The sequence below is a fragment of the Capsicum annuum genome, chromosome 12, assembly GCF_002878395.1.
Source record: "Capsicum annuum cultivar UCD-10X-F1 chromosome 12, UCD10Xv1.1, whole genome shotgun sequence".
NCBI classification, from domain to species: Eukaryota; Viridiplantae; Streptophyta; class Magnoliopsida; order Solanales; family Solanaceae; genus Capsicum; species Capsicum annuum.
Genome location: NC_061122.1, coordinates 57852851 through 57865127, shown reverse-complemented (window position 1 = coordinate 57865127; position 12277 = coordinate 57852851). Strand labels below are relative to the sequence as shown.

Sequence of the window (12277 nt, the reverse complement as noted above, 5' to 3'; positions counted from 1 at the left end):
TACACATTAATTTTTATGGATAAAATTTTATACATACATAAAGATATTGAATTTATATACATAAGAATAAAAAGAAAAAGAAGAGAGAGAGTGATAAGGATAAAAATACTAAAAATTACACAAATAAACAACTTATGTTTCCAATATTACAAAAAATTTCAACTCCCTAAACATATTACAAAAATCCCAACATATACACAAAATGCTATGTATATATCAATTATGTTAGGTATATTAATAGGGAGAGAGAGTAAAGTAACTAAAAAAGTGGGAGATAGTGTAATTACTTCCAAAAGAGTTAGTATTTATGTATATTTATTTATGAATATCATCAGGAGAAAGAAAAAATAAAAAAATTAATATATATATATATATATAAAGGAGGAATAAGTCCTTGCTTATGTGGCATGTCTCACAAGCAAGTATTCCTATTTATCCTTTTTTTACAAATTTTTAGATTTTTCTATTTTTAAAGCTTATTTATCAATTAGTATTTCATTTAATTTTATGATAATTCGCATTTACTAATATAATAATGAATGATTGTAACTCTTCTTTTTATTAGGAATATCATTAATAAGTTTTAACTCCATACTTTTGATCTTCCCTCCCATCTATATTTATATTTCCTTTAAAACAAGATTGGAGGGTCTGGAATTGACATGCGCAGTAAATCAAGGGTACATGATGCTGCTTCTCTAATTAAACAACAAAGGTTAGGAAAACGAATTTGAATTATTACATGAATTTTCTAATTCTTAATTGATTGCTTTTGAATTTTCAGAGTATTTCAACGCCAATCCAGCATGCTTCTGAGCTCCCAAAGTGGAACTACGATGGATCAAGTATTGGACAAGCGTTCGGAGAAGACAGTGGAGTTATTCTATAGTAAGATCAGCGACTAATTTTTCTTTCATTCCTTTTTAGAAGAATTTTCCTTTCTTTCCTTTATACCTTATTTTTATTTTTTAAAAAAATGTTCCTTTCATTTTTTTCCTTTTCTAACCTCAACCATTTAACCTTAGTCCTCAGGCAATCTTTAAAGATCCTTTTCATGGTGGTAACAACATCTTGGTGAGTTGTTTAGTAAGGAATACTGATTCATGATGTTTTAATGAATCTTTGTTCTCATTATTTAGAAGTTTGGTCCTATTGTTTCTGTAATTGAAACAGGTTATTTGTGATGCCTACACACCAACGGGAGAGCCAATTCCTACAAACAAACGCCATAAAGCTGCTTAGATTTTTAGCGACCCAAAAGTTATATATCAAGTTCCATGGTAACTTTAAATTCTGCCTCTTATTTATCAATTAACTATTTCATTTAGTTTTAAGATAATTAGCATCTACTAATATAATAATGAATGATTGTAACTCTTCTTTTTATTAGGAATATCATTAATAAGTTTTAACTCTATACTTTTGATCTTCCCTCCTATCTATATAATTATTCTCAATTTTTTTATATTTATCTTAATTTTTTTAATTTAAAAAATACATTAAAAAAATTTAAAATTATTTCTTAATTATGCATTTAACTCTTTTTCCATTTCAAAACTCAAAAGTCAATGTTATTAATTTATGAATTTAATGATAATTTATTATGTAATGAAACAACATAAGTCTATATGTCTATATTGTATATAAGTGAAAATAATAATGTGACATGCTTTTAAAGCCAATCATTCATACTGTGATCTTTTTAAGCCTTTTTTTATAACTAAAACCATCAAAAACTAATTATAGTGGGTCATTAAAGTTGAAAGAATATTTACATTATAGTGGGTCATTAAAGTTGCAAGAATTGAATTGAAATAATAAATCATTAAGCTGGATACGTGCCTTTTCAATTGCATCATAGCCTTTTCAGGTTTCAAGGTTCAACATATAGTAATAATATTGAGTATACATTTGGAGATCAAGTTTTGTCTCTCCCACAATTTTACTTCTTTTTAGTCTATTGAATCTTAAAATCAAAAGAAATAATTGTTCTTCTTGAGCATGTATCTTGATTTGAATTGTTCAAAAGACATTATGAAGGATTTGAAGAAGACAATCTAAGCATCAAACTAAAAATAAGATAATTTATGTTTATTTCTTTGACACAAATTTTTATTTACTTTTTATGGCAATTTTCATTTACTTTTTATCACTTTGAGTCATTATAATTTTATGTGATTATATGTATGTTCTACTTCATGCTTGATTTTCTGCAATTGTGATATTCGAAAACAAGTTTTTGCTTTTGGGCTATTCTTTCTTATTTATTTCAGTTTTGTAGTTTCATCTTATGCCTGAAAGGGTGTATTTCACAAATTTTTTATTTGTTCATTGAATCTATGTATGTGAGATAATGACCGAGTCAAATTTTTTATTTAGGAATGCCAAAAAAAATAAAAAAAATGAAGAAGACAAGAAGTGTCAATAAGTAATATATATATATATATATATATATATATAAGGAATAGAAAAAAATGATGTGACATCTTTCATTGGCCTAAGAAATACAATTTTTTTTGGATTTTTCTCTATCTATTTTCATTTATGTTCTATATAAAAAAAACTCTTTTTAACTCTCTTAATTATATTAAATATGCAATGTTAAGAAATTTGAATTCCCTTTTTAAATTTTCTCTAATGTGAAATGATCATTATTTTCATTATTCCCATATTTTTGTATTATCATAACCAATAAAATAATTAATAATTATATTCATGATATATATTTAGTATTTTCATATTACAAATCTATAAATAAACGTAGTAAAACTTTGTACAAATAATCGCATTAGTTTTTTAAGTTTCATGTTACATTTTTGATGTTTATTACATTTCTTTTTGTTATTTGTCTCGAAGAATAAGATGGAGGCTATTGAATGGTGCAGCTTGTGTGAGATGTCGATAAGAGTTCAAAATATTGTGTATTAATTTTATATTTTTTTATATATTTAATGATTAAGATCGTAAAAATAATGTTGCCTTATTTCTTTATTTTTATACATTCTTTTTATGATTTTTTTAACTTGACACATATCTTAAGAAATAATAAATAGAAGAGGTATTTTACTATATCATCCATTGAATATAATAATTTTTTTTCTTTAGAAAAATACAATGAGTAATGTATTGTATTTAAAACCATGGGTAAAATGGGTTAAAAAAAGGTAAATTATTCATTGATTTTATAACCTGAACAAGTATTGTTGGACGTCCCAAAATAGAAATGTGGACAAGTAACGATGGACGGAGGGAGTAATCTTTTTTGGCTATTAAAATGCCAATATTTTGGAAATGTTGTACAATTATGTCAATTTCTCAATTTAAATCCGAACCAATCTAGTCCATGTACATTCCTATATGGTATAGAAAAAAATTTCATAAGTAGCAAACTTAAGCCCATAATTAAGAGTTTCATAGTAACTGTTTTGTAATTACATAAAATAGCAAGTTATATTTTGTATAGGCAAAGTTCGCTATCAAGATACATATACAAAATTTACTGTCTACTTTTTTCTCAAATCAGTTGAGTTAAATAAGAAATATTACTTAAATTATTCCATAGCAACTGTTTTGTAATTACATAAAAATAGCAAGTTATATTTTGCAAATAATTAATAATGCTTAAATTACTCTATACATTTAAAGCTGAGAATTTCTTTTCCGTAAATGACTTTTATTAAAAGATTTTTGCTTAAATTACATAACTAATAAATCTATATTAGTTAGAATTTTTCACAAAAATTACATAACTGATTATTCTTTTAATGATTAAGATTTTTTCTTTTCCATAAGAGACATATATCTATATTAAATACACATATCTCAAAAATATACAAAATACATAGACACAAAGATCTACATATATATTTTACAACACAAAAATACATATATATTTACATATGTATTTACAGAATACATACCTGACCATTATGTATACTAGTCTAATATATGTGCTTTGCAGGTATGTATAACGCCAATTAATAATTGAGCTATAAAAATTAAAGTAATATAAAATCATACTGCATAAATTAACTTGAAATTACTTTTGTTTAAATCAACAGTGAAGTTTTAAAAAAGAATATGAAGTCAAGACATAAATTGATACTTAGTAATTAGTTGTTCTATTTATTTTTTTGGATCAAACTTAGTTGTTCTACTTAAATAGTTGTTCCGTGCAACCCCGTTCTTAATCGTCTTTTGAGATTCTTTTCATGTGTAGTTTGTGTTAATATCAGAAAGGTTTTAGAAAAGGCTAATATTTGCACGTATAAATGTATGTTGTAAACAACGTTCGACACATTACTATAAACATTTCTTTGAAGAAGTTAAAGCTTTGTCAATACTTCTTCGGCCTACTTCTACTTCCACTCGTACCAATTATATTCAACCTCTCACATCTAAGTTATGTACCAACATATAAATTTTTATCTTTAATTATTTTTTTTAACCTTTACTAGTTATAAAATTTATTCCAACAATATTATAGAATACACTGAATAATCTATTCAAGCAGAAGCAAAAATTGAACCAAAGTAATAAAATGAATTAATGATTGGATAAAAATTAAACTCAAATACGCACAACTCGAATCAACCAAAACTAACTTTGGCCAATACTAATTATTAGCTCAAGTTTGCACATGGCTAGCAAAGTGTGCATATTGAACCTAATTAACATTTTTGGTGATGCAAAGTTAATATTATAAATAAATCATACATACAACCTCGGTATATTTATAACTAATTGAAAGAAATAAGTACTGTTGCCCCATTAGTGATTTAAAAATAAGTATTCTTGAAAATTAATAGATATCAGCCAAAAAATAGTCATTTGAATAATTTCTTGACCCATGCACACAATCTTCAATATAAATTAATGAATTATGGATAATCATGATCGCTAATGAATTTTCTTTACATAAATGTAACATAATTATGAGTTAAATCGAGTTTGATTTTTCGTGGTTATATATGACTTCTTTCAAGAATATGAAAATTAAGACAAAATTGTGATGAAGAAAAAATATTTAATTAGCATGATTTTTATAGAAAATGGAAAATGCTATGTAAAATCCTATGTTATTTGGGAAAGCTTTTTTCCCAATTTCTTTTGGACTTGGAGAGAGGATTTCTAGTTTTTTTTATACCAACCATATTTTAGTTAGGAAAGATTTTTTTTAAAAAAATTTATTTTAGGAAAGATTTTTATTTTTAATTATAATTAATATTTAACATCATTAAAATTAAAAAAATAGTGAAAAGATGATTTTGTCTAAAGTTCAAATCACTTTTTTAAGACATTCACACTTTTAATATATTATAGATATAGATATAGATATATGCATATACAACATAAATCTCTGTTACAAAAAGGATAACTATATACATATACATATAGGTAATCAAAAATACATAATACATGCATATGCCCCTAAAATATTTGTGTATATATATATATATATGTACACACACAAAAAAATAAGTTACCATTAGTTTATAAATACATATACAAAATAAATACATACAAATAAATAAATAAATATATATATATATATATATATATATATATATATATATATATATATACTACCCTTTAAAAGGACATAGGACAATTCGAATACAAACCCAGCACTGTTCAAAAATACATATGTAAACTTCATATGTATGTCCAAGAATACAAATACATTCACATGTTCCAAATGTATAAAAATACACCAAGATTTGTGTGTGTGTATATATATATACATACACACAAATTAGTACTCATTAGCTAATAAATACATATACAAATAACTCTTTGTCTTTATCTTCTTTCGAATCAAATATAGTGGAGTTTTCAACATTATGACTTGAAATTTTGCTTGATTCTTTGATTTCTTTTAATTTTCTTTTTTTCTCAGTTTTTTATATTTTGGGGGTTTTTTTGGAGATGGATGTTTTTTCAATTCTTTTCATTTCATAATTTTGACCATCTTCTCAGGATCATTACTATGCTTCGACCTCGCCTCTTCGATGCTCACTAATTTCTTTGGCTGTATAGGAGTAGAAACCACTTTAACAACTTCATCTTGAGTTAATCCAATACTAAATGATGGTGGATTATCAAAAACTAAATTGATGGGTGGTATACCTCTATTTAATCTTCTATATGGTTTGTGTTCTGCCATTATAGCAGAACTCCACAATCATACAACAAACAAAAATAAAAAAAGAATCGCAGTAACGAACAAAAAAATTTACAAAAATTCAAAATATATAGAATTTGTGGAAGAGGTAACATACAAGAAATGTAAATTAATAGTTACCTTAATTAGTGGAGCACAATCTTCATCTACAAGATGAGAAAAAACATGAGAAAATGGAGTCAAAATCTGAAAAATATAAGCTATTTGAGGAAAAAATAAAAGGTAGAGTAAGAAAGGAAAGAGATAAAGTATTGGAGTGAAAAATAGGAGAAATTACCCCTTGATAACTGTCACTAATTTTATGAAATTATTGTTATTTACTATAATTAGTCTTAAGTTTGTTACTTCTTGTAATTTTTTCTTTGGTATATGGGTAAGCAAAAATAAGTTTGGGCCAAGAATGCAATGGACTTCTATTAAGCTCAGCATGGAAAACGGTCCGCTATGTTTTTCTTCGAATAGGTCCAATTTTATTGAGTATATCCTCAAAGTGCAGCTACGTTTTGTAATTACACTCTAAACCATAACTGTTTATGAATTTTTATCTATCATTAAAAGGACAATTGTTACTTTTTCTAGAGAGTATTGATACATTGTATAGTCATATATAGTTATATACATATTATACATGCATTATATATTCGTATATAAATTTTAATTTAAGAGGGTGCATGGTTTGAGTGATTTACAAGAGTGAATTTAGAGGTGAGTGAACTTTAACTTTTAACTTCACTCTCCCATAAACAAAACTTTAAATTTAACAAGCTGCAAAAAATCGCATACTTGTAGTAAGAAAATTAATATCTACACTACTCGACCTTGCCCATTAATAACATTGCCTTGGGATTAGTCATAAAATAAAATCTTATTTTCAAGGAAAACAAGTGGTTCAAATTTTTAAATCGATGTGACAAATAGTAGCATAGTTACTTGAGAAAATTGAAGGAAAGGTGTCTTTTAAGTCTTGAATGAAGGATTGGTGATATTGACCAACTTAAAGGGTCAAACATAATTAGAAAATTTGATTAAGTTAATTGTGGACTTGATTAATATTTTTAAAACTTCCTAGTCTTTTCAAAAATATAAATCAACCCACACCCCTCTTCTTTCTAGATCAACCGTCTCTCTCCTCTCTCTCTCTCTTGACAGTCTCTCTCAACTCTCTCCCAACCAAAAGGTTTGTAAAATTTCTCCCATCAATCCCCGATGACTTCAAGCTCTGGCGACAAATAGCTGGGCAAGTTCTTTTTTTACTTTCAACCATCAATCGACGTGACAAGCAGTGTTCTCCGGCAACAACAACTTCGAGTTCTTCATCATCCCATTTCTTCTTTCACAGGTAAAAAATTATTTCTTTTTAGCTATGAAGAAACAGAGGAACTTAACTTGAGTCAACTTCTCTTCTAGTATTAGTTAAAAACTTCAGTATTTTTTGCTTAAATTTGAAATATGGACTGAATAAACCCCTAATTTCTGGTATTTATTCTCAACTCTTTCTGATGTGAAATATAATTTTTTTTTTGTTATTGTTGTCGAACTATTGATTCAATTCGTTGCTGATTTTTGGTCACTGTTGATGTTCTTGGTGTGTGTGTGTTGTGTTGGTATTGTTGGGTTGATTTGTTATTTTTTGGGTAAAAATGGTGTTGCAATAGATGAACCATCTGATGCAATGGATTATACATTTGATGCAACAGATGGAAATCTGATGCAACAGTGAAAATCTGATACAACAGATGAACAATCTAACATATCATTCATCTGTTGCGATAGATGACTCTTCTATTTGGAATAAATCTAAACAATATTGATCCAACAGATAACTTATTTAGCAATAGATGAGTGATCTATTTCAACAGATAAGTGATTCATTTTTACTGTTTTCAATAGATTAGTCATCCGCAGTAATCGGTTAGTTATAGGATGAAACAGATAACCTACCTGATGCAATAGACGAGTGATTAATTTTTATTATTTCCAACGGATTACTCATCCATTGCAACAGGTTAGTTATAGGTTGCAATAAATAACCTACCTGATGCAACAGATGAGTGATCTATTTTTATTATTTCCAACAGATTATTCATCCACCGCAATAGATTAGTTATAGGCTGCAACAGTTAACCTACCTAGTGCAATAGATGAGTGATCTATTTTTATTATTTCCAATGGATTACTTATCCGTTGCAACAGGTTGGTTATATGTTTCAACAGATATCCTACCTGGTGCAACAGATATTTGGCCTATTTTTGTTGTTTCTAACATATTGATTATCCACTACAACAAGTTAGTTATATGCTCCAACAGATAACCTAACCTACCTGATGCAATAGATGAGTCACCTATTTTTATTATTTCCAACGGATTACTCATCTGCTGCAGCAAGTTGGTTATAGGCTGCAATAGATAACCTACCTGGTGTAACAGATGATTAATTTGTTCTTATTATTTTCAATGGATTACTCATCCGCTGCAAAAGGTTGGTTATATGATACAACAGATACCCTACCTGGTGCAAAAAATGTGTGGCCTGTTTTTATTATTTCCAACATATTGATCATCCGCTGCAATAGTTTGGTTATATGCTGCAACAAATATCTTACCTGGCGCAATAGATGTGTGGTCTGTTAGAACTGTTATTTTACTATTGTACATATTTGATTTACTGTTACCCTTTTTCAATGATGCATTAATCAATTATAATATATTTTATATTCCTGTTAATTTTAGATAATATGGCTCTCAAAAGAAAAGAAACTAAATCAAGTCTAAGTAAAGGAACAAGTGAAGCAGCTAAGCTACATTCACTACTCTATTAACTTGCTTTACAAGCGTTATCTCAATCAAGAGCAGAAGAAGATAAACATGGGGAGGAGGAATGTTTCAAAAGAGATAATCCAAATGCTAATAGTCCTTCCATTAAAGAGTTGGTCAAAACCTTCAGCATGTGACAAAGTAGTGCGATGGTGCCACAAATTTAATGGGTAATTTCATGGTTAAGTAGCCATGGGAAAATCTTTCGACGCCTTCAGAAAAATACTTCAAGAAAAAAAATAGGATGCTTATTTTAGGGACAGCTGCTTTGGGCAATATCTTGATTTGTCGGAGGACATCAATGCTCATTTTCAAATGAAAATGGTATAAGGTTTATGTATGAAAACAAAGATAAGATGGATGAGGTGTGGATAAATTACTATGGCATGCCTGTTTATTTTGATTGGAAAGAGTTTGCCATAGTTATTGGATTAAAATACTATCCTCCTTCTCTGTCTCAAGTTATACCTATTCTAACCCCAAAAAACACCCCGCACACCTAAAAAAGACAAAGGCAAGTCAAGTGATCGTGATGACCTGGTGTCCCTTGTTGGTCCAAGCTTCAAAAACTTAAATTTGAAAGAAGAGTTGAAAGGTAAAAGTCTTTAAAAGAAGCACAAGCAATCATTGTGCTTGGTTTGGTTTGTACATAATACTCTTTGGACAAGAAAAGTTAACAACAACATACCACTTGGTTTAATAAAGCTCTCCGAGGATCTTGAGACATTTAACAGCTATCCATGGGGTTATGAAAGCTACAAAATGACTATCAAATATTTGTTGACTCTGATAACGCCAAGGACAGTCAACTTATATGGCTTTCCATAGGCTTTCATGGTAAATATTTCTTTTATCATGACATGATTTATCTTTTTGTTTTTCAATAGTGCTTTTGATTTATTGGTGTTATTTTATAGGCTTGGGTATTTAAAGTCATTCCTTATTTGAGACAACAAGTGAACTACCAGGAAAAAGTTTCATGCCCAAAAATCCTGAGATGGTTGTCGGCTAAAATTGATAAGAATGCAAAAATTCTTGATCTCTTCAACCCCTCGAAGGAAGCAGTAGATATAATTCTAATTAAGTTTTTATTTTATTTAATGATTTTTAAAAATAATTTCATCATCATTCTAATATATGTACTGATTTACTTTAGATTGTCCATCTGTGGCTTGTTCCAACCAATCGAGAGTTGAAGATTTCATTTTTTCTTACTTTACGGTATGTGCAAATTTTATCAGACCCTACGGTCATTGATAGAATAAATAAGGAATTATTTTGAGCAACGACCATAACAAGAAAATTAATTTTAGAGTGTGGGGTTGTTGTTATTGTTGATGGTAGTGGTAGTGGTAGTGATGCTCCTCTTACAATTTTTGAAACAACAAACCATTATGATTATGATCATACTGGTTATACAGATTTTGCCACTTCTAGCAAATGTTCTACATATAAATATCAAGACTACAAGGTGAAACATGATGGAGTAATTAATGTTATTAATGCATTAACTGCTTCTATAAAGAAAATGACATCTAAGAGAGGTGTCATTCCATCAAAGAGGATTTCATATCCATACACTCCACTAGAGATTAAGGTGGCTAAGAGAAGAAGGAAAGAAATTTCCAAGGCATCATCAAGCATCGAAACAAGCAAAATTGCAACTCCTCTTTCTCTGTCTTACACCTTTGATCAATGTACAAGGGCCACAGGAGAGCAGCATGAGCTGAAGAAGGTGAATGTATATTATCTGTTCTAACAAACAAAAAAACACGTCTATTTCAACAAATTATGCATCTCCTAAAAATTATCAAATAGATATATACATCTGTTACAACTTTCGTATAAACTATTGCATCAAATGCGTTAACTATTGCAACATATGTCTGTCTATTTCAGCAAATCAAACAGGTCTTAGTACTATTTTAATTTATACCAACAAATGAGTCATATGTTGCAACAGATGAGTCATCTATTTGAAATTATCGTACAACTCTATTTTACCTATTCGAGTTTGTCTCAATAAATGATCTATCTGATGTAAAAGATATATAATCTTTTGTATATCTGTGATTATTAGCATTGACAATTCTGGCTTTCTAGGAGGATGTCACAGTAGAAGCTACTGCTGAACAGCATAATATCACAGTTAATAATCCATAACTGCTTCCATGGATGAAGAAAAAGTGGATCCTATCAGTTCGGGAGAACGGAAGAATCACCCATTTGAAGAGTTCAATATCTCAGATGAGGCTCTAAAAAAATTAATAAAGTTGATCAACGACTATTCAGAATGGATTACCGATGGGTTATTAAACCGTCACACCAGAAGATACATAAATCAGCTCTTAAAGATATTGATCTATACAATTTTTGTTGTAAAAATATGACATTAACACATATAAATCATGTAGAAAATAAAATAACGGACACTATAAAGTGAACGAATTGAGTCTTCGTTTTGATATGTTCAACTTTATTGTTGCACATATTGAAGCGAAGTATTGGTTCTATTTGATGTCACAACCCCAAACTTGCTGGAATAATGAGGTTTAAATGCCATACATATTACTATTAATTAATACTTTATTTAATTGCATTTGTGTATTAATTTTACTATCACGTAATCTGAAATATTTGATAATATATGTAGCATGTCAATGTCATTTTTACTACCTCCAAAAGAAGGCCAAGTTTCAAACACAAGAATAATACAGATATATGACAGGCAATTGTTTGTACAAATTTTTCATCAATAAGGCCTACAATAGGTTTTGTCAACAACAGTAGAAAGTTTTTCGAACCAAGGAATGCTTAATCAACATCATCAAAGGTTTTAGCATTCCATCTGGCTTACCTTGGTATTTGGTCGACGAAGTGTACATCCTAATCAATTGCGATGATAAATTCCATTGGGTGTTGGCTGTCATCGTTCTAAAATAGAGGCGCATATGAGTTTATGACTCGCTATCGGGAAGAAGACATTCCGTACCATCTTCGGAGATACAAAAGTTGATCAAAATATTGTCTGCTTACTTTGATATGAGTGGCTTTTTGAACCAAAAGGTTTGTACTGATTGGTCGACGATTGAAGCATACCGACATAAAATGAATAATCTATTTGATGTAGAATATGTTGAAGGAATCGCTCAATAACCCATTGGTAGCCTGTAAGTATCATGATTTAGTTTCATTTCATAAATTTCACAATGCTTACATGAACTGTTGGATTATGTATTTTTATAAAATGCAGAGATTGCGGTCTTTTTGTTATCTCT

The 12277-nt window shown here is 28.7% G+C and overlaps 1 protein-coding gene across 2 annotated transcripts; it reads left to right on the top strand.

Annotated features, from left to right (window-relative positions):
- The first annotated feature begins 532 nt into the window (after positions 1–532).
- Positions 533–3176, top strand: LOC107850215. 2 transcript variants are annotated; one of them, XM_047401124.1, is made up of 5 exons: positions 533–715; positions 785–888; positions 1026–1074; positions 1174–1280; positions 2857–3176. In XM_047401124.1, the coding sequence occupies exons 1-5, from the start codon at positions 663–665 to the stop codon at positions 2859–2861; spliced, it is 318 nt and encodes a 105-aa protein (XP_047257080.1). In that variant the 5' UTR covers positions 533–662; the 3' UTR covers positions 2862–3176. The 2 variants fall into 2 exon arrangements, with proteins under 2 accessions (XP_047257080.1, XP_047257079.1); XM_047401123.1 differs by lacking the exon at positions 2857–3176 and having other exon boundaries at positions 1174–1426.
- The last annotated feature ends 9101 nt before the right edge of the window (positions 3177–12277 follow it).

What these genes read in the sequence shown, in the direction of transcription:
- LOC107850215 (XM_047401123.1), top strand. Translation starts at nt 663, where the DNA reads ATGCGCAGTAAATCAAGGGTACATGATGCTGCTTCTCTAATTAAACAA. An exon ending in GACAGTGGAGTTATTCTATA is followed by an intron (nt 889 to 1,025) that starts GTAAGATCAGCG and finishes ATTTAACCTTAG; the next exon opens with TCCTCAGGCAATCTTTAAAG. An exon ending in ATGGTGGTAACAACATCTTG is followed by an intron (nt 1,075 to 1,173) that starts GTGAGTTGTTTA and finishes TAATTGAAACAG; the next exon opens with GTTATTTGTGATGCCTACAC.